At 52.4% G+C, this 23,023-nt stretch overlaps 1 protein-coding gene across 1 annotated transcript in view; it reads right to left on the bottom strand.

The window, feature by feature from the left end:
• The window catches only part of MYO15B (myosin XVB), a 45,849-nt gene extending 24,173 nt beyond the window's left edge, over positions 1-21,676 (bottom strand). The window contains exons 1-18 of the mRNA XM_084747844.1: positions 17,828-21,676; positions 15,972-16,035; positions 15,659-15,768; positions 15,414-15,488; positions 15,061-15,157; positions 13,226-13,329; positions 13,016-13,079; positions 12,622-12,735; positions 10,458-10,571; positions 10,307-10,365; positions 10,101-10,233; positions 8,786-8,881; positions 8,425-8,556; positions 2,972-3,097; positions 821-898; positions 515-630; positions 385-430; positions 140-264 (exon numbers count right to left, since the gene is read on the bottom strand). Of these exons, the coding sequence (XP_084603970.1) occupies positions 140-264; positions 385-430; positions 515-630; positions 821-898; positions 2,972-3,097; positions 8,425-8,556; positions 8,786-8,881; positions 10,101-10,233; positions 10,307-10,365; positions 10,458-10,571; positions 12,622-12,735; positions 13,016-13,079; positions 13,226-13,329; positions 15,061-15,157; positions 15,414-15,488; positions 15,659-15,768; positions 15,972-16,035; positions 17,828-19,893 (3,719 nt within the window). The 5' untranslated portion in view covers positions 19,894-21,676. The remainder of the gene's footprint in view (positions 1-139; positions 265-384; positions 431-514; positions 631-820; positions 899-2,971; positions 3,098-8,424; positions 8,557-8,785; positions 8,882-10,100; positions 10,234-10,306; positions 10,366-10,457; positions 10,572-12,621; positions 12,736-13,015; positions 13,080-13,225; positions 13,330-15,060; positions 15,158-15,413; positions 15,489-15,658; positions 15,769-15,971; positions 16,036-17,827) is intronic.
• Between the last annotated feature and the right edge of the window lie 1,347 nt (positions 21,677-23,023).

Below are 23,023 nucleotides of genomic sequence, written 5' to 3'. Positions count from 1 at the left end.
AGAAAGAAAGAAAAAAAGAAAAGGAATGGGGAAGGGAAGAGTGTTGAAGTCAGGTACATGGTCCCTTCTTTGCCAGGACTACCTACCTGGGATTGTCCCCAGGTTCTGGGCCCTCAGCTACCTCACCATGGAACCCTACCTTGCCAGGAAGACTCGGAAGGGCACTCGCACAGGGAAGTGGGTACTTCGGGTGCCTATGACTTCCAAGATGCCAGCCTGGTGCAGCTGCTCTGCCACATGTCCCGCATCAAAGAGGCCTGGGAGCTGGGAGCCAGACACAGCCAAGGAGAGTTGGAGTCAGGGGAACAGGGCTGAGAGGAGAGGGTCTCAGCGGAGAGGAGGGGCTGAGGAGGGCAGGGGTGAGGCTGAGGAAAGGGAGCTCACCTTTCCGGGAGTGGGGTTGAGACAGTAGATCACATAGACATGGCTCCTGCTGAGTGGAAGGGGGGCAGTCACAGACCAGACACCTCTCCCTCCAACTCACTGGGGTCAAGTGGAAGGACTCAGTTCTCACCTGCCTAGCCGGGCCAGCAGCTCCCCCAGGGACCGCTGGAATCGAGAGGCCAGGGTGGGCTGGCTTTGCTCAGTCCCAGCCTGGGACTCTGCTTCCTGGAACAGGCTGCTCACGAGCTGTGGGGGGAGGGAGTCCATCCTGGGCCTGTCCACCCATCGCACACAGTCCCCGGGGAGCCAGGGCAGGCAGCCCTCAACACTAGACCCCTGCATGCTCATTTCTCCATCTGGGGTGTCAAGGACTAAGCCCCTCAAGGTGACGATGGAGGAAAAGCTACGTGGGCACCTGAAAGGAATGCCAGGTCACCTGCAGCTGGCTCTGCCCCAGCATCTCCACCATGGCAGAGCCCAGGTGCTCCCTGTTTCTGTTTACGAACTGATGCACCTGCAGGAGAGGAGGTGGGTGAAACAGGCCTGCAAGAAGCCGGGTGTGCACCAAGCCTCAGAAACAGGCAGGCCTTCTCAGTTGTGCATAGTCCTGATGGCGCCCGGCCTTCCCAGTCCATCCTGCTGACGGGTCTATGTTTTAGCAAAACTGGCCTCCTCCATGGCATGTGCTGTAGAACAGTTTTCTACCTGCAGAGAAAGGCCTCCCTCACCCCCGGCCTCTTCAGGATTCTCTTGGTTATTCTTGTGTGTTTCTTCTCCACATAAAACTCAGAATAGAAAAAAAAAAAACACAAAAACACAAAAACAAAATACAAAAACTCAGAATAGCTGTCTTTGTTTTTGAGACAGGTTTTCTCTGTGTAGCCCTGGCTGTCCCAGAATTTCCTCTGTAGACCAAGCTGGTCTCAAACTCAGAGATCCGCCTGCCTCTGCCTCCCAAGTGCTAGGATTGAAGGTATGAACCACTACCATCTGGCCAAAAGTCTTTGTTTTTAATCAAAACCCAGCTTCGCTGGGTGCAGTGGTACAGGCCTGTAATCCCAGCACTCAGGGGGGCAGAAGCAGGTGGATCTCTGTGAGTTTGGGGCCAGCCTGGTCTACAAAGGGAGTCCAGGAAACCCAAGGCTACACAGAGAAACCCTGTCTTGAGAAACAAAAAAACCACAAACAAACAAAAAGCAGTCTCAGGGACAGGGCTGTAGTTCAGCTGGACAAGCCTTGCCTAACATAACCAAGCCTCACGTTCTGAGTCCCAGGACAGCCTAAACTGGGCGTGGGTTTTGCACACCTGTGATCCCAGGACTTCAGAACTGGAGGCAAAAAGATCAGAAATTTAAGGTCAATCCTGGCCACAAAGAAAGGTTAGAAGCCACTTGGGGGGCAGAGGCAGGTAGATCTCTGAGTTTGAGGCCAACTTGACCTACAGAGTGAGTTCCAGGACAGCCAGAGCTACACAGAGAAGCCCTGTCTTGAACCCCTCCCCCCCAAAAAAAAAATAAAAGAAAGAAAGAAAAAGTTAAAGACCAGATGAGGCAATATGAGACCCTGTCTCAAAAAAACAAACTGAGGGCCAAGAGTTGTAGCTCACTCCTTTAATTCTTGTATTTTGGGAGGCAGAGGCAGGAGGATTTCTGTGAGCTCCATGCCAGCCTGGCTTACATAGAAAGTTCCAGGACAGCCAGAGCTGTCAGATCCTGTCTCAAAAAACTAGAACAAACAGGACAAAAGCATCAGTTCCTCTCCCTCTTACAGGAATCCAGAACCTTGATAAGACCAGCGGGAGGCTTCCAGATTCACAAGGCAGGCACTGGCCACAGAGCGAGGTCTGTGCTGTTGCTGTTGTTTTTGCTGACTTGATGAAAGCTAGAGGCACCTTGGGAGAGGGAACCTCAACCCCCACAGGATTGGCCTGTAGGCAAGTCTGTAGGACGTTTTCTTGCTTAATGGTTGATATGGGAGGGTCCAGCCCACCGTGAACAGTGCCTATGCTGTATAAACTAGATCAGCTGCGGGTGACGGCGCACGCCTTTAATCCGAGCACTCAGGAGGCAGAGGCAGGTGGGTCACTGTGAGTTCGAGGCCAGCCTGCTCTACAGAGCAAGTCCAGGATAGTCAAGACTACACAGAGAAACCCTATCTACAAAAACCAAAATAAAACAAACAAACAAAAAACCAAAACCAATTATAAAACATCAAAACAGGAGGAGGAAGAGGAGGAGGAGGAGGAAGAGGAGGAGATGACAACTTGGGCTCAGCAGTTAAGAGCACTGGCTGCTCTTCCAAAGGTCCTGAGTTCAATTCCCAGCAACCACAAGGTGGCTCACAACCATCTATAGTGAGATCTGGTGCCCTCTTCTGGTGGACAGGCATACACGCAGGCAGAACGTTGTATACACAACAGTCAGAACTGGGTGTGGCCTGAGGCTCAGGTGGAGATGCACTGCCATGTTTTGGATGGGGAATCTCCCTGACATTGTCACCTGGTAGGTGACTCAGCTTGGGAGGGGCAGACACTAAGATGACACAGCCTTAGTGATTCACCCTGGAGTTTGTGCCAGAGAGCAGATACCTGGTAGGTGACGGTCCCCGCATAGTGCCGCACTGTGAAGACAGGCAGGGGCAGCTGAGGCTTGGAGTAGTTCGGGTGATCACCGTGGTGATAGTGGCACTTCTGCAGGAAAGTGTGGTCCGTGGCCTGAGGAAAGAGCCACACTTGGCTCAAGCTTTGTCCATGCTTGCCATTTCCTACCTGGACCTTGCTCCCTCATGAAGACCTCATCACCACACACCCTAAACAAAGGGAGATTTGTCCCCCCAGATTTCTTCCTCAGGCAGGGAGAGTCCGTTTACTCTGCAGCTGAGCCCCTATAAAGGGCACTCCGTTCCTCATGACTTTATATTTTGAACAACCAGGTCGTATTTGAGAAAGTCAGTGTCACCTCAGGTTCAGGAGCCACCTCCACCCCCCCCCCCAGATGTGACAACAAGTTGTTACAAGTTACTTCATATACCCTCAGGGCTGGCAAGATGGCTCAGTGGGTAAAAGCACTGGCTTCTCTGTCAGAGGACCCAGTTTCAATTCCCAGCCCTCTCATGGATGGTGGCTTGGGGTTGTAACTGCAGTCCCGGGAATTCCGATGTCCTTTTCTGGTCTCTTCAGGACCAGGTACACACATGGTGCTCAGACAAACACAAAATCAAAACACCCATACACATAACACCTGTGAGGTTTCTTTTTTCTTTTCTTTTTTTTTTTTTTTTGTCAGGGTCTCTCTGTGTTAGCCTTGGCAGTCCTAGAATTGATTTGTAGACCAGTAGACCAGGCTGTCCTCAAACTCACAGCGATCTGCCTGCCTCTGCCTCCTGAGTGCTGGGATTAAAGGCGTGTGCCACCACCGCCCGGCTGAGAAGATTTCTTTGTTTTGTTTGGGGACAGTTGCCTGTGTAGACCAGGCTGGCTTTGAGTTCACATGGATCCACCTGCCTCTGCCTCCAGGATGCTGGGGTTAAAGGTTGGATTAAAGATAAACAAAACAGCCTGGCCTCCAACTCACCATGTGGCCGAGAATGAGACGTCCTGACCTCCAGAGTCCTGGGGTTACAGATGTGACCTTTGTCAAAATCCTTTCTCAAGGGAGGAGTGGGCCACATCTGCGCCCTCTCCTAAGGTCCCAGGGAGAAACCAAGGTACAATTCTACCAAAGTTCACTCTGGAGCCAGTTAGTTTACCAGGCTTATCTAGCACAGGTGAGGGATTACTTACTCATGTGCGTGCATGCATGTGTGTGTGTGTGCGCGCACACGCTCCTCTGCAGAAAGCCTTCTCCAGCAGGGGTGACTGCTCTCCTATAGATGCATAAATGAAGCCTTCTCCCTAGTGTCCCTGGCCTATAAATGCTAGCCTTTCCAGAGGCCAGCAATGAGGGCTGAGAGGCAACCAACAAAACAATCCAGCATGAACGGGAGTGGCTCACAAGGCCCGCAACCATCTAGTGAGATCTGGTGCCCTCTTCTGGTGGACAGGCATACATGCAGGCAGAACGTTGTATACACAGCTAACAGTCAGAACTGGGTGTGGCCTGAGGCCCAGGCGGAAATGCACTGCCATGTTTTGGATGGGGAATCTCCTTGACACTCAGGGGAAGGTTTTGTGACCCACCCCACCCCTCTGTGAAGGTGTGCAAACAGTTAACAGCCCCCCTGGGATGATCTGTTGCAAAGAGGCACATCTTAACTTCCCAAGATGGCCGTTGTTTGTCTCAGATTCTGTAGAACGGCGCTACCACACCTGGCATGCTGGGGATCGAACCCAGGGCTCTGTGACTGCTAGGCAAGCCCTCCTCCAGCTGGGCCCTATTGCCGGCCCAGAGTCACCTTATTTTGGTGTCTACCCTACAGCCCCAGTTCTCTTAAGGTCTGAGTCCCACACGTGTTCCTGTGACTCCACAAAGATGCCCACCCACGCATCTGCGATTCTTTTATTTATTTTTTAAAGATTTATTTATTTATTTATTTATACAGTATTCTGCCAGAATGCCAGAAAAGGACATCAGATCTCACCATAGATGGCCATGAGCCACCATGTGGTTGCTGGGATTTGAACTCAGGACCTTTGGAAGTGTAGAAGGTGCTCTCAACCTCTGAGCCATCTCTCCAGCCCTAATTTATTATTATGCATACAGTGCATGTACACCTGCAGGCCAGAAGAGGGCATCAGATCACATTATAGGTGATTGTGAGGCACCATGTGGTTGCTGGGAATTGAACTCAGGACCTCTGGGAGAGCAGCCAGTGCTCTTAACCGCTGAGCCATCTCTCCAGCCCCATGTCTGTGATTCTTATTTACTTATTGTAGGAGACAGATTAGCCTGGACTGCACTGCCTAGCTCAGCCTGGCTTTTATTTCTTTTTTAATTGCATCAGACTGTGTTGGCTTCAAACCTGCACCCACCTACATTCCTCCTGCTTTCACCTTGTGAGTGCTGGTGCTTGCCAATCACCACCCAGGTCAGGTGGAGTTTATATTAGAATCTAGAAACTAGAAACTGAAGCCATTAGCTTTTTTGTTGTTGTTGCTTTTGTTTTTTTGTTTTTCGAGACAGGGTCTCTCTGTGTAGCGTTGCCTGTCCTAGAGACTCGCTTTGTAGACCAGGCCAGACTTCAACTCACAGAGATCTGCCTGCCTCTGCCTCCTAAATGCTGGGACTAAAGATGTGCACCACCACATCCAGCCTAAAATTTTTTTGTAAAAGAAACTTTTTAAAAATGTAAATATTTATTTATTTACTTATTTATTTATTATGTATACAATGCTCTACCTGCATGTACATCTGCAGGCCAGAAGAGGGCACCAGACCCCATCCTAGATGGTTGTGAGCCATCATGTGGTTGCTGGGAATTGAACTCTGGACCTTTGGAAGAGCAGTCAGTGCTCTTAACCTCTGAGCCGTGATTGTCTGGGAGGCTCACTGCCTTTGTCTGCTAACCTAGGCCTAGTCCTGGAAGCTTCTAGCCTCCATACTAGGCCCACAGTGTTTTCAGCCTCTGAGACTTACTGCTGAACAAGCTCACCCTTTCTAGTTCTTTCTGAGTTCTGGGTTCAGCTCTGCCGTCCTCGCTCAACCTCCTCTCCCAGCCTCTGAATTGTTCTGCTTGGCCTCAAACTGACTCCAGCAATCTGCTCGAATCTTCTGGCTCCTTCTCGTTCCCTGGTTGGTTCTGTCTTCACAGGCTGGTGTCTAGCCTGTTCTCCCATTCAACTGCTCACTGTAAAACTCTCCACACACACACTGTGAAGAGAGAGAGAGTTGGGCATATCCTATTCTGTCAGATCCTTCTCTGATTAGGCACTTTTTCTGCCACTGAATTATTAGACATCACTTTCTTTTTCTTTTTTTCTTTTCTTTTCTTTTTTTCTTTTTTGGAGACAGGGTCTCTTTGTGTAGCCTTGGCTGTCCTAGACTCGCTTTGTAGACCAGGCTGGCCTCGAACTCACAGTGATCCACCTGCCTCTGCCTTCCAAGTGCTGGGATTAAAGGCGTGCGCCACCACGGCCGGCTAGATATCACTTTCAAACATGGGTACCTCTTTCTACAAACTAACTTTACCTCCATTGTTTGGAATTAAAGGCGTGTACCACCATGCCTGGACCTAAGCTTTTTTTTTTTTTAACCTGAAACTTGTTCTATACCAGGCTGGCCTTGAACATAGATCTGCTTGTTTCTGTGTCCGGGATTAAAGGCGTGTTCGTATTCCAGCTGGATCACACAGACCTAGAAGATCTTTGGATGTGATCTCTTGCCAGAGCAGCCATGTTCCTCTACAATTTTCAAAATTAATTATTTAGCCAGGCATGGTGGCACACGCCTTTAGTGCCAACACTGGGGGGAGGCAGAGGCAGGCGGATCTTTGTGAGTTCAAAGCTAGCCTGGTCTATAAAGCAAGTCTAGGACAGGCAAGGCTACACAGAAAAACCCTGTCTCGAAAAACAGAAACAAAAACAAACAACAACAAAAAGGTGTATAGGATAGTAGCAGTGTAGCTTAGTTGGGAGTGCTTGCCTGGCCTAGCACTGCACATGAGTGTGCTAGTGCACACTTTAATTGCAACACTCAGGAAGTAGAGGCAGGAGGGGAAGTTTTAATTATTTATTTTTTAGATTTCTTTACTTTTTAAAAAAGAGATTTTTTACATAGTATTGTGCCTGCATTTACGTCTGTTTGCCAGAAGAGGGCACCAGATCTCATTATGGATAATTGTGAACCACCATGAGGTTAGGGGGCGGGTGGAATTGATTGTTTGGCTTTTTCGAAAGACAGGGTTTCTCTGTGTAACAGCTCTAGCTGCCCTGGAACTCTCTCTCTGTAAACCAGGCCGGCCTTGAACTCACAGAGAAAGGCTTGCGCCAACAACACCAGCTTTTTTTTCTTTCTTTTTTTTTTTTTCAAAACAGGGTCTTTCTGTGTAGCCCTGGCTGTGGTTGCTGGGAATTGAAATCAGGACCTTTGGAAAAACAAACAGTACTCTTAACTTCTGAGCCATCTCTCCAGCCCGATTTATTTACTTTTTAATGTGTGTGTGTATGTGTGTGGCATGTGTGTGTGCGTGCACGTGCGAGCACATGCTTGTATGTCTGTATGTGCCCCACATGTGTGCCTGGTGCCCATGGAGGTCAGAAGAGGTCATCAGATCTGGAACTGTGAGCCCCCCATGTGGCTGGGAACTGAACTTGTGTCCTCTGTGACAGCAACAATTGCTCTTAGCCTCTAACCCATCTCTCCAGCTCTTAACATTTCTCTCCCACTCTCCCAGGCTCCAGGAAGGAAAAAGCTGAATCTTTTGTCTCTGACCTTTTCCCTTAGAGTGGTTCCTCCACAAATCCATCCCATCTTCCCTCACTCCAGGGTACCACAGGTACCATTGGAGTCTTTGCAGCTCAGTCTAGTGTCGAGGACAGATCAGTCACACTGACTGCACTTGACAGTCAACAGTGTCTGCTGCTCTCTCCAGAAGGTCAAATATATGGAGGCAGAGGCTGCTTTGTCACAAGGAGTATTTACCCACGATAGCCAGAGACTAGCCCAAGAAGCGTTTGTAGCATGCTGTTGGTGGTGCCTGCCTACAATCTCAGCACTTGGGGTGTGGAGGCATAAGGATCACGAGTTCAAGGCCAGCCTAGACTGTACACGTGACTTCCTGTCTCAAAACAAAGGGGCTGGAGAGATGGCTCTGTGGTTAAGAGCATTTGCTGCTCTTCCAGAGGACCCAGGATCTGCTCCCAGCACACACACAGCAGCTCACAACCTTCCTAACTCCAGTTCCAGGGGATCCGACATCTTCTGATTTCTACCGAACCGGGTATGCACATACATGGTATACACACATACATGTAGGCAAAACGTCCAGACACAGACAATTAAATGTTTGGCAAGTACTCGGTAGGAGCCTAGGACTTGTCCCCCACCCCCATGTCCACCCCCACCCCAAGATTCCCTGACCCTGAGTGTCACTGAGTGCTCTCACCTGGGATAGCTGTGTCTGGGCGTCCAGGATGCTTAGGAGGCTGTGGGGCTGGCCCACCAGAAGGTCCAGGCAAGACTCCCTGGGAGGCTGGGGGACAGGCACCCAGCTCAGCAGCTCCCGCTGGCACTCCTCCTAGGAACAACCAGCGTTTGCTAACTAACAACCCACACTCGTTGGAGCGGGAGAGCTGCACAAGAGACTGTCCTCTTACATGTGTAAACGGAGGCTAAGAGGGACTAAGCCTGTCCCACCTACAGCGGAAAGGGGGCTTTGGGGTGGACCTTCCGGTGAACTGCTTTGGCCTCTGCTCGGGGCAGTCCCTGTGTCACCTGCAACATCTGCGCCCGGCTGGCTCCCTTACCTCCTCCTGGGCTAGCAGCCTCTGGATGGAGAAGAGCTGCAGGCGCTCGCTGGCCAGATTGCTGCACAGCTGCTCCAGGCCGTTCACCCGCAGTGCCTAGCGCAAGTGAACAAGGGGGGGGGGGCAGATCTGCATCGGAGGTGCACAGCAAGTGGGGCTCCCCCTCCCTTCTCCCCAGGGCTCTACAAGTAGTGATGCCCTGGAGCCAAGAGGAACAACTCCAAAGGATCTGGTGCAGTACTCTACAGGTCAGCGTGGACCTGCCTCAGCCATGCATCAGCCCTCCCTCCAGCTCTCCACACCCCTGCTCCAATAGTGCTGTGAGTTTGTGGAGGGGGTACAGGGGGTGGAGGGGGTGGTAGGGGTGGTGCGGTGCCTCTTCCTGCTATCTAGCTTGCTGGCCCTCAGAATCCCATAGTCTCTCGTCAGTAGGTTCCCCCTGGCTGCCACTTCCAGGAAGCCTTTCCGCCTTGTTCAGGTGCTTTCCTCTGCAGCCTCAGCAGACAACCACAAGCCCAGCAGGCCACTACCTTAGCATAGCCATGCACTCCCGCAAACGCACACCAGAGCACGCATGCGTGTGATCCTTCCCTCCCAGAGCAAGGCAGTCGTCAAGGATATTCTAAGGAGGGCAGAACACCCAGGGCAAGAGACAGTGCCCATCCAGGAACTGAGGGTGGGGTATCTTCTCCTTTTCCTGAGCCCCATCATAGCTAGCCCCACCCCCCTGAAAAGGAGGCAACACTGTGGTAGTTCTGGAAGATTTGAGAAGCTCTGCTTCTTTCTTCCATATGTGAGAGGTGGCAGTCCCAGCCCGGGGTGGCCATGTGTGTCTATACAGCCAAGCAGCACAGAACTCTCCAGAAACAATGCCAGGACAAGATAGAGCTGGGCAGGATTCCATCTGTGGAGAGCAAGGCCTGCTAACATTGCCTACTTTACTGGTGGAGGCACTGACCTCAGAAGGGTTAATTAGCTGTGTGAGGTCATACAGCGGCTCTGGGGGGGGGGGGCTTGTAGTGTGCTCCAGCCCCTCCCAGAGGGGACACAGCTGGGATAGCCTCCTGCAGTGGGGGTCTTCCCCTCCAAAGAACATGCAGATGGAGCTAAGGTCCCTGCCAGACTCAACCGACTCCAAAGGCCCAAGATGTGGGACCCGTTCCCTTTCCATCCTGGTGCCTCTTTATCCCTACCCAGGGACGCCCGCTCGACCAAGGTTCCAGTCAACTCCAGAAGGAGCTAGCAAAGCCGTGTAGGGAGGAGCTGGAGTGAGATGGGCACCACCTGCCCCACCCCTCCACCTCCCATGGGTGACCTCAAAGCCATAGGCGTCCACAATAGTGATGGTGCCCACACTGTCTGCCTCCACCGATGGAGCCAGTCGCACGTTGATCTGCTTCAGAAGCCAGGTGAAGAGTCTCGTGTATAGGGTCTTGGCCAGGGCATCCCTGCAGGCACCATAAGTGAGCCTTGCCCAGCACAGTGCCACACCTGCCTCCACTCTGCCATCCCCAAGGTTACCTGGCATCGATGGCACCTTCCACTGGCAGAGATCTGGAGACAGGGCCATAGGGTGTGTCCTGGAGATCAGAGAAATGCTCAGCGCGGCGGGCCCATACTCACGGGTGCCTCAGGTTGCTCTCTCCACCTTCCCAGCACCCTTTGGGTTTACCATGACCCTCTTCGTGACTGCCCTTTCTAGGCGCTCTGGTGGCACCTGTAGCAGTCGGGCTGCCAAGTGGATTTCAGCCCAGCTGGACACAGCAGCCACCTCTTGGGACTCCCGCTAGACAGAGGAAAGGGCTTTGTTTGTGCGATGGCAGGGCCAGGCAAGGCCTTGCTTTATCTAGCCAGCTGCCCGCTACTCAAAGGCCAACAGCATCCAGCTGTGGTGATGCACACTTTTACTCCCAGCACTTGGGAAGTAGAGGCAGGTGGATCTCTGTAAGTTTGAGGACAGCCAGGGCTACACAATAAACTCTGTCTCTAAATAAGTAAAGAAAAAAGAAAGGGCCAGAAGCATATGAGGCACTCTGGACTGCAGTGAGGCAGGCTCTGGACTGCAGTGAGCCAGGCTCTGGACTGTAGTGAGCCAGGCTCTGGACTGCAGTGAGCCAGGCTCTGGGGCCGAAGGTCCTGAGTGTGAGTCCTGACTGTCTCTTCTCAGTAGCTAGGCAGTTCTAGCCAGTCCCCCTCTTCCCGATCCTCTGCTGCTTATTGCTTGGGGGAAAACAATACCCTTGGGATGCTGTGTTGCCCTAAAATAACGTTTCTTTTAAAAAGCGTTACAGAAACCCTGTCTCAAAAAAACAAAAATAATGGGGACTGGATAGATGGCTCAGTGGTTAAGAGCACTGACTACTCTGCTAGAGGTCATGAGTTCAATTCCCAGTAACCACATGGTGGCTCTCAACCATCCACAGTGAGATATGGTGCCCCCTTCTGGCCTCCAGGTGTACATGCAGATAGAACACTATACATAATAAATAAATACATATTTTTTAAAAAACCAAAGATAAATAAATGAATAAAAATAAAAGCGTTAACAGGATCTCCCCAGTACTCATCAGGCAGAGCTCCTTGGTTAACTCCAAGTGTTCTTCTTTTATTTATTTGTTTTTATTTTATGTGCATTGATGTTTTGCCTGCTCACACAAGTGTGTCTGTGTGAGGGTGTCAGATCTTGGAGTTACAGACAGGTGTGAGCTGCTATGTGGGTGTTGGGAATTTAATCCAGGTCCTCTGGAAGAACAGTCAGTGTTCTTAACTGCTGAGCTATCTCTCCAGCCCTCCAGGTGCTCTTCTTTTTTTTTTTTTTTTTTTTTTTTTTTTTGAGAGAGGGTTTCTCTGTGTAGCCTTGGCCATCTTGGACTCACTTTGTAGACCAGGCTGGCTTCGAACTTACAGTGATCCACCTGCCTCTGCCTCCCGAGTGCTGGGATTAAAGGCGTGCGCCACCACGCCCGGCTTTCCAGGTGCTCTTCTTAAAGGTGACAGCTCAGTACAAAAGGCACCAAGAAAGATACAGAAGGACAGGGACTAGGGCTCACTTTTTTTTCATTCTTTTGTTTGGTTTTTTTGTTTGTTTGTTTGTTTTGGTTTTTTGAGACAGGGTTTCTCTGTGTAGCCTTGGCTGTCCTGGACTCGCTTTGTAGACCAGGCTGGCCTCGAACTCACAGCGATCCACCTGCCTCTGCCTCCTGAGTGCTAGGATTAAAGGCGTGCGCCACCATGCCCCGATTGTTTGGGTTTTTTTTTATTATTATTTTTTTTTGTGTGTGATTTTTCGAGACAGGGTTTCTCTGTGTAGCCCTGGCTGTCCTGGAACTCACTCTGTAGACCAGGCTAGTCTTGAACTCACAGAGACCTGCCTGCCTCTCCCTCTCTGCTGGGATTAGAGGCATAGTTGACCACCACCAGATGGGCCTGCTGTCCTTATCTATGCACTTGGGAATCTGCCTGTTTTCAGAGGCTACCCGGGGCTTTGTGGCATCACCATTGCCCTGACTGTGCAAACCACCACTGCCTAGCCTGTGTGCTCAATGGTCCTGCCCACAGGGGAGCCCACCTCTGAAGAAGAGAAGCAGATGTTGCCCAGATGCAGGATGGTGGCCAGCACAGCCCAGACTGCAGCCAGCTCCTCTGCACACACGCCTAGCCCCCGCAGGGCCTTCACCAGCCCTTTGAAGTCCTGTGCATCCTCCTTGCCTTGGAGCCTGCAGGCTCGGCCCTACAGAGCACAGCAGGCTTGTAGTGGGGCAGCGCGTAACACCTCGCAGCATCCCGAAAGCCGTGGCTGAGTCTGGGCACACCCTTTGTGAGAGCCTCGCCCTTACCTGGTTGAGGTAGTAGTAGGCCTCAGGTCCCTGCAGGGAGAGCTGCTCACGTTCCATGGGGTCCAACCCGGCCAGCAGCTCATAAAAAACGTGGAAGTTTCGCTCAGCCTGGGCCTTGGGTAGAGAAACTGGCTTGGTGGGGAGCAGGGCTTGAGGGCTATGGCTCCTCCTCTTTTCCCACTTTAAGAGCTGGGGAGGAGCCGGGCGTGGTGGCACACACCTTTAATCCCAGCACTCGGGAGGCAGAGGCAGGCGGATCGCTGTGAGTTCGAGGCCAGCCTGGTCTACAAAGTGAGTCCAGGACAGCCAAGGCTACACAGAGAAACCCTGTCTCAAAAAACTAAAAAAAAAAAAAAAAGAGCTGGGGAGGAGTGGGCAGGAGGCTGGTCCCTACCTGAAACACCACTCTGGAGGTCTCAAGCAGATAGTGGGACACGGAGGCTCCTACAATGACCCCCCTATGGGCAAAAGACAGGGTAGGCATGCCCAGGGGCACGTTTCCAAAGGGGCAATCCAGGCACTGAGGCCAAAGGCTGTATCCCCACTCCCAAAAAGAGTAATACATCACAGGTGTCATTGTGCCCACCGGACCCCCATCACTCACTGCAGCAGGCAGAGACGAAACTCCTGGCCGAAGCGGCTGGCATTGGCATTGTGGATGGTCTTGGCATGGCCAAAGCTGCTGAGTACGGGCAGTACATCCTCTAGCTGTGTGAGGAGGGTTTGGGGTACTCATGAATCCCTAAGATGGCCGTAGTACCCACCCACTGAAAGTTCTCCTCTAAACGGCTGGCTGTGTGGACCCTGATGGGATCAATCCTATTAGAGCCATTCCCTTCCTACCCAGAAAAACCTAAAAGGGCTGAGTGTGTAGCTCAATTTGTGAAGGGCTCATATACCATTCCCAAGACTCTGGGCTCAATCTGAAGTAGCACATAAAACCATGTGGCGGCACACCCATAATCCTAGCGCCCAAGAAGTGCAGGCAGGAGCATCACAAGTTCAAGGTCATCTCAGCCACATAGGAAGTTCTAGGCCACCTTGGGCTACACAAGACCCTGTTTTTTGTTTGTTTGTTTGCTTTGTTGTTGTTTTGTTTTGTTTTTGAGACAGGGTTTCTCTGTGTAGCCTTGGCTGTCCTGGATTCACTTTGTAGACTGGGCTGGCCTCGAACTCACAGGGATCCACCTGCCTCTGCCTCCCAAGTGCTGGGATTAAAGGCGTGCGCCACCACCACCCATCTAAGACCCTGTCTTTTTTTTTGTTTGGTTTGGTTTGGTTTGGTTTTTCGAGACAGGGTTTCTCTGTGTAGCCTTGGCTGTCCTGGACTCACTTTGAACACCAGGCTGGCCTCGAACTCACAGCAATCCGCCTGCCTCTGCCTCCCGAGTGCTGGGATTAAAGGCGTGCACCACCACGCCGGGCTGACCCTGTTTTAAAAAGTAAAAGTAAAGGGGGCTGGAGAGATGTCTTAGAGGTTAAGTGCACTGTCCACTCTTCCAGAGGTCCTGAGTTCAATACCCAGCAACCACATGGTGGCTCACAACCATCTAGAATGAGATGTGGTGCCCTCTTCTGGCGGGCAGGTGTACATGCAGGCAGAGAATTGTATACATAGTAAATACATTGCAGGTTGTGGTGGCCCACGCCTTTAATCCCAGCACTCGGGAGGCAGAGGCAGGTGAGTTGCTGTGAGTTCGAGGCCAGCCTGGTCTACAAAGCAAGTCTAGGACAGCCAAGGCTACACAGAGGAACTTTGCCTCAAAAACAAAAAAATAAATCTTTTGGCTAGGCATGGTGGTGCACGCCTTTACTCCCAGTACTTGGGAGGCAGAGGCAAGGGGATCTCTGTGAGTTCGAGGCCAATTTGGTCTACAAAGTGAGTCTGGGACAGCCAAGGCTACACAGAGAAACCCTGTCTCGAAAAACCAAAATAAAAACAAACAAACAAGTAAGTCATACACACACACACACACACACACACACACACACACACACACACACACACACATTTTTAAATTAAAAGTTGAAAGAGTTAGTGGCAGGTGGATCTCTGAGTTTGAAGCCAGCCTAGTCTACAAAGTGAGTTCCAGGACACTCAGGGCTACACAGAGAAACTTTGTCTCAAAAACCAAAACAAAACAAACAGGGCTGGAGAGATGGCTTAGAGGTTAAGAGCACTGGCTGCTCTTCCAAAGGTCATGAGTTCAATTCCCAGCAACCACATGGTGGCTCACGACCATCTATAATGAGATCTGGTGTCCTCTTCTGGCTTGCAGGCAGGATATTGTATACATAATAAATAAAGAAATCTTAACAAACAAACAACAATAAACGAATAAAATAAAATGGAGGAAACCTGAGGGGCTGACCCATGAGAAGACACAGGCTTGGGGAAATGGCCTGAGAAATGGCCAGTTGCTTCTAGCCAGACCTCACCTGAGCCCTGTTGGCGTCAATCTCATTCTGCCTCACACTGCTTAGAAACTCCACAATCTTCTTGGCAGCCTCTGTCTTCCCTGAGCCGCTGTGGCCCCTGTAGGAGGGAGGGGCTACGGATGGGAGGGAGCAGGCAGGACTGCCCCACAGAGCCCAGGCAGTGAGAGGTAGCATATGGAAGTGACCTCCTACATGTAGAAAGAATAGACTTTGTTCGTGGAGATAAATCAGAAAGAAGTGCTATGCAAGGGCACTTGGGACGGCCTCACGGTCTTCCTTAAGTGCTGCCCAGCAGTGCCTGGGACTGACAGGGTGGCCTATGGATTCAGGCAAGCAAGACAGCCAGGACTCACCCCAGGAGGATGCAGGGGTCCTGTCCAGAGCTCTGACACAGGCTATAGGCTGCTACCCCAACGGCAAAGATGTGCCTGGGAGGGGGAGGAGGACAGCGGGGGAGGGGGGGAGGGAGGGGGCATGAGAAGGTGCCAGGGATGGTTGTCTGGGCCTTTTAGGAATGAGTGATGTGCCCACGGGCTCTGGCACTCACTCAGCATACGCAGGAAATTAAGCACAGAGTCAAAGGGGCAAAGCCACATACGGTGTGGTGTTTGAAGCCTTCCTGGGATGGTAGCTGGCCAAGACTTCTGGTGAGAAGAGAGGCAGGGGCTGGTGGGGGTTCAGAGCAAGCAGGAGTGGTCCCCCAAAAGTCTGGTAAATAAAGCAGAGGCTCTCATGAGAAGGGGCAGAGGGATACAAATGAGAGGCTCTCATGCACCCCAGAGTGGCCTCTCATGCATGTTTTGTGGGGACTCGGGTAGCGCTGGCTTTACCCCCAGTCTAGGGATAAAGAGAAGCCTCGGGGAGCCAGGGAGCTCTCCCTGCCCACATCCCTTCCCTGTGGTTCCCCTTACATAGATGCGGCCCAGGTGGAACCGTTTCTTGAGGCACAGCAGCACAGAGCTGTCACACAGCAGCCTGTATGGACAGCAGGGCAGAAGTTACTGGAAGGAGGACCTGGGCTAGCTCTGCCACTTTGCTTTAGGGGTCTCTTAGGCAAGCTGCACAATTCTAGTGGGCTCTTCAGTTGCTACCCATCCCCTGGGGGTGAAGTCTGGGATGGGGGTTGGGGGCTGCTGACCAAGGGAGATGCTCTTTGGACTAGGCAGAAAAGGAAGCCCTATGCCTGTCCTACTGGCCCAGGCCTATAATTGCAATCACTTCGCAGGCTGAGGCCAAGAGTATTACAAGTTCAGCTCCTGCAGGGCAACCCTGTGAGATTCTCTGACAAAGTAAAAGGTTAAAGCAGCGTGGTGGCAGGTGCCTGTAATCCCAGCACTCGGGAGGCAGAGGCAGGTGAATCTCTGTGAGTTCGAGGCCAGCCTGGTCTACAAAGCAAGTCCAGGACAGCCAGGGCTACACAGAGAAACCCGAAAGGGTAAAAGCAGGCATAGGAAAGCTGGGTGTGGTGGCGCACTCCTTTAATCCCAGCACTCGGGAGGCAGAGGCAGGCGGATCGCTGTGAGTTCGAGGCCAGCCTGGTCTACAAAGTGAGTCCAGGAAAGTCAAGGCTACACAGAGAAACCCTGTCGCAAAAACCAAAAAAAAGAAGAAGAAGAAGAAGAAGAAGAAGAAGAAGAAGAAGAAGAAGAAGAAGAAGAAGAAGAAAAGCAGGCATGGGGCTGGGACAGGCAGCAGGATGCTTAGGAGGATGCAAGCACTGGCTTCAATGCCTGACAAGCAGCGTGTGAGCCCGGGAACTACAGGGTGCGCAAGCCAGCTTCTGCAAGTTGGCCTGGGACAACGGACGTATGCATGCGGTGCTCAAGAGTTTGCAACTCGTGGGCTGGACAGATGGCTCAGAGGTTAAGAGCACTGAATGCTTCCAGAGGTCCTGAGTCCCATTCCTAGCAACCACATGGTGGCTCAACCATCTATAATGAGATCTAACGCTCTTTACACCTGCAGGCACAGCACTGTATACAAAATAAATAAATCTTTAAAAAAAAAAAAAAAAAGGCCAGGCAGTGGTGGCACACGTCTTTAATCTTAGCACTCGGGAGGCAGAGGCAGGTGGATCACTGTGAGTTCGAGGAGGCCAGCCTGGTCTACAAAGTGAGTCCAGGACAGCCAAGGCTACACAGAGAAACCCTGTCTCAAAATACAAAAACAAAAAATGTCTGCAACTCTCTCTTTCTCTGTCTCTGTCTCTGATACACACACACACACACACACACACACACACACACACACACACATTAAAAAAAAACTTCAGAGAGCCAGGTGTGGTGGCACTCAGAAAGCAGAGGCAGGCAGATAGCTGTGAATTCAAGGCCAGCCTGGTCTACAAAGTGACCCAGGACAGCCAAGGCTAAAACAGAGAAACTGTCTCAAAAAACAAACAAATAAAGAAAACTTCAGGTAGTGGTGGCCATGCACGCCTTTAATCCCAGCAGCCTGGGATTAAAGCTAGTTCCAGGACAGCCAGATATGCTACACAGAGAAACCCTGTCTTGAAAAACCAAAATAGATACAAGGAGGAGGAGGAGGAGGAGGAGGAGGAGGAGGAGGAGGAGGAGGAGGCAGGAGGAGGCAGGAGGAGGAGGCTGGAGCTATGTAGATCAGGACTAATATACAATCTGCCTTCCTATGAGACAAAAATCCCCTGTTGATTCAGTAAAGGCGCATACGATTTTCAAAGGTCTGAGGGCGGCATGAAGTCTGAGGAATTATGAGCCAGGGGTGGCCGATTTGGCATTGTGCCCCTCACCGCAGCCGGGCGAGGTCCTCTATGTCTTCCAGGCCCTCTGGGACGCCCTTGGTCTTAGCACCGGGGAAAGATGGCATCTCTAGGTCCCTCGGGAGGCTCAGCTCCAGGTCCTTTTCCAGCGCTGCCTCAGCGTCATCCTCTGGCTCCCACCGCTCCCTTGGGGACTTGCAGGGGCTATTCTGCCGCAGGCGAGTCTCTAAGGTGAGTTGAGGCAGTAGAGTTTCAGCGCCAAGCCCAGGGTCTTCACAGGGCGTAGAGCCCTGTGCCCAGTGCACCCGAGTCTCAGCTTCCAAGGTCTCTGGTTCTGCTTCGCTCCTGTTCTCATCCGGTGGCGTCCCATTGGGGGCAGATGGGACAAAGGAGGGTGGCTGACCGGATCTTATCACTCCTTCTCCACCAGCCCCTTGCTCCTCCCTGTCCTCCGCACTCCCTGCAGTGGGGGATTCGGGAGGTGCTCTTGAGCAGCTGCTGCTGCCCGACTCCTTCCCAGCACTATGGATCTGGGGGAAGACCACCGCGAATTTGGGATCTGGAGCTGGATCCTCAATGACAGGTGCGCCCTCAGAGATTGAGCTACTCAGCATCTGCGGAGGGCTCGGGCTGCCGCCAGGGGGAGCCCGCAGCGGTCCCCGGAGCCCCACCAGACGACTGGCCAGGCGTAAAACCAGCCACCGCCTCCGCCCGGGCGCCCCACCCGGCGGCTCCAGCGCCTTCTCCCGGCCGCGCTCCTCAAGCTCTTGCGGGCTTGCCGTGCGCGCATCGCCCCGACGTTGCTCCACTCGCAGTCGCAGCCAGCGCAGGAGACCCAGGGCTCGGGCGATGCGCTGCAGCCGCGCCTTGAGGGCCACTCGGACGCCACCCGCGAACAGGGAAGACGCACCAGTTGGAGACCTCGCGCGCAGCCTGCGGAGCACCACGAGCGTAGCCAGCGGCGACGGGTCCCGGGGTACTCGGTCCCTCGCACTTGCTCGCTCTCTGGCTCCTGAATTGCTCTCTCCTGCAACCACCTGCACCTTCCCTGCCACCTCTCCGACTTGGAGGTGCTGAGTCCTGGGGGCCTCCGCCGGCTTAGCCTCAGTGTCCTGCAGCTCAGCCTTTGGCTGCGCCTCGACGCCACTGGTGTCTACGATCACTCTAGAGTCCTGAGGACTCTGAGATGCCCTGGGGACCCGCACGCAGCCGCTTTCGAGGTCGCTGTGGGCTGCATCTTCCCTGCCTACCTCTGTCTGCTGGGACTCGGGGATGCGGCGGCTTGAGGTTTGTGGGATCTTCTGTGGGCGGCGTCTATTCCCAGCCCACCCGGGGCTCGAGTCTGCATCCGTCTGGGAACCATCACTCGCTCCCTGAGGCCCTGTCCCCGACGATCCTTCCCTGCTCTGGAGCTCCACGGTGTGTCTTTCGTTGCCCGGATGGTGGCTGCCCTCCACCAGAGTTGATCCGGGTCCTACGATTTGGGCGCCTTCTGAGCTGGTATCCGAAGGCTCCATCTTGGTTAGCCGCTCCGGGTCTCCACCACCCTGGCTGCTGCTGTCCTGGACCTCACGGGCTTCACTGTCAAGGCACGAGCTGTCACCATCCCCTCCTGACGTGTCCCCATCCCTGCCAGGAGTCTCTCCATGGCCTCGCCGCCGCCGAGTTGAAGGTCCCCTCTCCTTTCCTCTCCTGCGGCGGCCGCGCCTGACTGTCCGCTCTTCTTTCCCGGGGAGTCTCTGCTCCTCGGGACGCTCCCCACAGCTGTCCCTGGGCTCACGACTCTCCGTGGGCCCGTGTCTCGGACGCTGCGAACTGCCCTGCCTCTCTTGGGTCTCCTGTGATGTCTCAGTCCCCGCACTCTTGCAGCGGTGGTTCCCATCTTCCGTGGGCTTCCTGTGGCCTCCAGCGGTCCCCTTGCCTCTGGTGGCCTCAAGCTCCGTAGTGGGCCTGGTCTTGCGGGCTTTGATGCGGGCAGGCCTGCAGTCCCGGCTTGGGGCTCCGTCAGCGCTGGCGGACCCGGATTCCCGCTCGGCTGAGGTTGGTCTCCCGGGTCGAAGCCGGCGCTGGGGCGCTTTGCCCTTGCTTCCGCCCATGACTGCCTTCCTGACCCTTTTGCCTTTTGATCTGACTGTCCACGGGTGCCCCGAGGTCTCGGTTGCTAGACGCTCCCTGCCCTGGCTGGGTTATGGGCTCAGTCTGTCCGGAGTCTCCCCTCTTGGGCAGCAGCATCAATAATGCAGGAGGCAGCGGGTCCTGACCCCTTTGGCCAACAATGGAGTGGAGGCAGAGGAAAGAGGAGAAGCTGCAGCTGCGGACAAAGGCCGTGGACAGGGCAACGGCGCCGCGACTCCATGCCAGGCCACTCAGCCTGGCACTAGGTGAGACTGAGGAACCCGGATCCTACTTGTGCCTCACTTCGGGCCTGCCAAGACCAGCGCAGTGAAGCTCTCCTACCTGGGGGCTCCACCAGGGGTCAAGGATCCTGGCTATGGGAGTGTGCAGGGGTCACTCGGGCGTTCTATTCTTTTCTATTGTGAAATATAATTTACTAAAGTGTGTGTAAGATAGAGGCACACACCTAGAACTGAGGTAAACCCCTTTGGAATCAGGACGGAACTAGGCTCAGGGGTGATGGGAGTCAATCCCAGCCAGTAAGTCTCTCCAGCCCCGGAGGCTACTTACTTACCATTAGCGGAAACATATTTAGCTTAAGAGACCGTCGAAGATTTCTTTTTACCAGGCTGAGGAGGGCAGTGTGGATTCCAGGCAAGTCTCTGCTACCTGAGCTACATGCCCAGCCTCCCCACTGCTTTTTCCAATTAGCAATAATCATGTCCGAGATAAAGCTCACTGGCTACCATACTGCCCCTGGGAAAAGCTTCCAATACTTAGTCACTCTACAACTTGCCTGGGAGGTTTTTATTTTACTGTTTGTTTGTTTGTTTGTTTGTTTATTCTAGACAGGGTTTTTCTATGTAGGCTTGGCTGTCTTGGACTCACTTTGTAGACCAGGCTGGCCTCGAACTCACAGTGATCCGCCTGCCTCTGCCTTCTGTGTGCTGGGATTAATGGCTCAGCCCCTGCTCAGCCCTTCCATTTGTGGGCGCCTGGAGTTCTCTCATATTTGCACTATGAAGTTCTCTTAGAGCTGAAGTAAGCCATGCACTGGCACTTTAAAAGCCCATCGCTAGTGAGCACAGGGGCAAATCCACAACAGTTTCAGGGATGCTGCTTCTAAGTCACAGCAGTACCGCCTCTGCCACTGTTTTCTTTGGCACGAAGGGGCCACTTAAAAGTGCCAAGTACAGCCTGGACTACAGAGCGAGTTCCATGCTCGGCTAAAAGCTTTTAAATTTTATTTATTTATTTGTTTCTGAACCCAGGCTGTCAGGCTTGGTGGTAAGTGCTAACTGAGCTATCTTGTAGGCCCTTTGGTGAATATTTATTTTTATTTTATTTTATTTTGAGACAGGGTGTCTCTACATACCACTGGCTGTCCTGGAACTCACTATGTAGACCAGGCTGGCCTGGAATTCACAGATATCCACCTGCCTCTGCCTCCCAAGTGAGTGCTGGGATTAAAGGCCTGTGGTAGTCCTGATGAAATGAAACAAAACAAAACAAAAAACAAACTTAAGTTTCAGCTGTGGTGGTGGCACATGCCTTTAATTCCAGCTCTCAGGAGGCAGAGGCTAGTGGATTTGTGAGTTGGAGCGAGCCCAGCCTGGTGTACAGAGTAAATTCCAGGACAGCCACGGCTACACAAAAATCCCTGTCTCACTAAGCGTGACGGTAGCCGCACGCCTTTAATCCCAGCACTCAGGAGGCAGAGGCAGGTGGATCTCTGTAAGTTCGAGGCCATCCTGGTCTACAAAGTGAGTCCAGGACAGCCAAGACTACACAGAGAAACCCTGTTTCAAAAAAAACCAAAACAAAAACAAAAAACAAAACCCTGTCTCAAGAAACAATACAAACAAAAAGCTTTAGCAGATGTCGTCTTTTGCTTATGAGACGGGTGGGGAGACGGATCAGCGGTTAAGAGCACTTGCCGCTCTTACAGAGGACCCAGGCTGGGCTGCCAGTACCCATGTGGTGGTTCAAAGCCCTTTATAACTGCAGTTCTAGCGAATCCAATCCCTTCTCCTGATTTTTAAGGGTCCTAGGCGCGCGCACACACACACACACACACACACACACACACCACACTGTATACAAGCATGTGTGTAGGCGAACACACCTATACACTTAAAATAAGTCACTCATCTTTTGCTTATGTTACAAACATCATTGGCATAGATTTCATCAAGTAGAATTACCTTCTAGAATGAGACTTGCTGGACCGTGGCTGTGTGTGTTTGTCATTATGAGACTTCTAACTTTTCTCCCACAGAGGTTGTGCCAATGTACACTCGTGAGCAGAAAGCAACAACTGTCCCAAAGGATCAAAGCTTATGGGAAACACCACTGTGCCTGCCGACAGCTGTAAACTGCACTGCCCACTCACTGCCCACGTAGGGAAGGGCCATGTTAGGCAGAGGACCGTGCATCTAGCCAAAAGCAGAACCTTCACACAGTGGATTCTCACCCAGCAGTGAGAGCCACATAGGAGAGGACCAGCGATGGTGTGCGTCATCTTGTAAATGGTGAGTAAAAGCAGCCAGGCATGAGAGGGCAATTAGCATGGTATTCCACTGATAGACAGGGCCCAAAGCATGGTTCTGCAGCAGGACTCCCCGGGGTGGAAGGCGGTGTGTGTTCAGTGTGTGCAGACTTGTCCGGTTGATGCCTGTGACTTATTTAGGGTTACTTATAAATTTTATACACATGAATAAAGAGTCTCGGATATACAGTATTAAATCCTACCAAGACTTTTATGTCCTAGGGAGGTTTTGTTGTTGTTGTTGTTGTTGTTTGTTTTTGATTTTTCGAGACAGGGTTTCTCTGTGTAGCAGTCCTGGCTGTCCTGGACTCCCTTTTGTAGACCAGGCTGGCCTCGAACTCACAGTGATCTGCCTGCCTCTGCCTCCCGAGTGTTGGGGATCAAAGGCGTGCGCCACCACGCCCAGTTGGCTCCTAAGGAGCTTTCAACACTTTGCTGTGAACTCACTGAATCCCTGAACACTTCTTAAATGTCAGGTACTACAAAGACGCTCTCTGTGGATGAGACCACAGAGGCATACAACTTCTGCTAAACTGGGACACCACCCTAGTCTGGCTTGAAGA

This window comes from Acomys minous, assembly GCF_964271855.1.
Source record: "Acomys minous genome assembly, chromosome: 12".
Taxonomy (NCBI): Eukaryota; Metazoa; Chordata; class Mammalia; order Rodentia; family Muridae; genus Acomys; species Acomys minous.
This window is presented reverse-complemented; position numbering and strand designations above follow the sequence as displayed.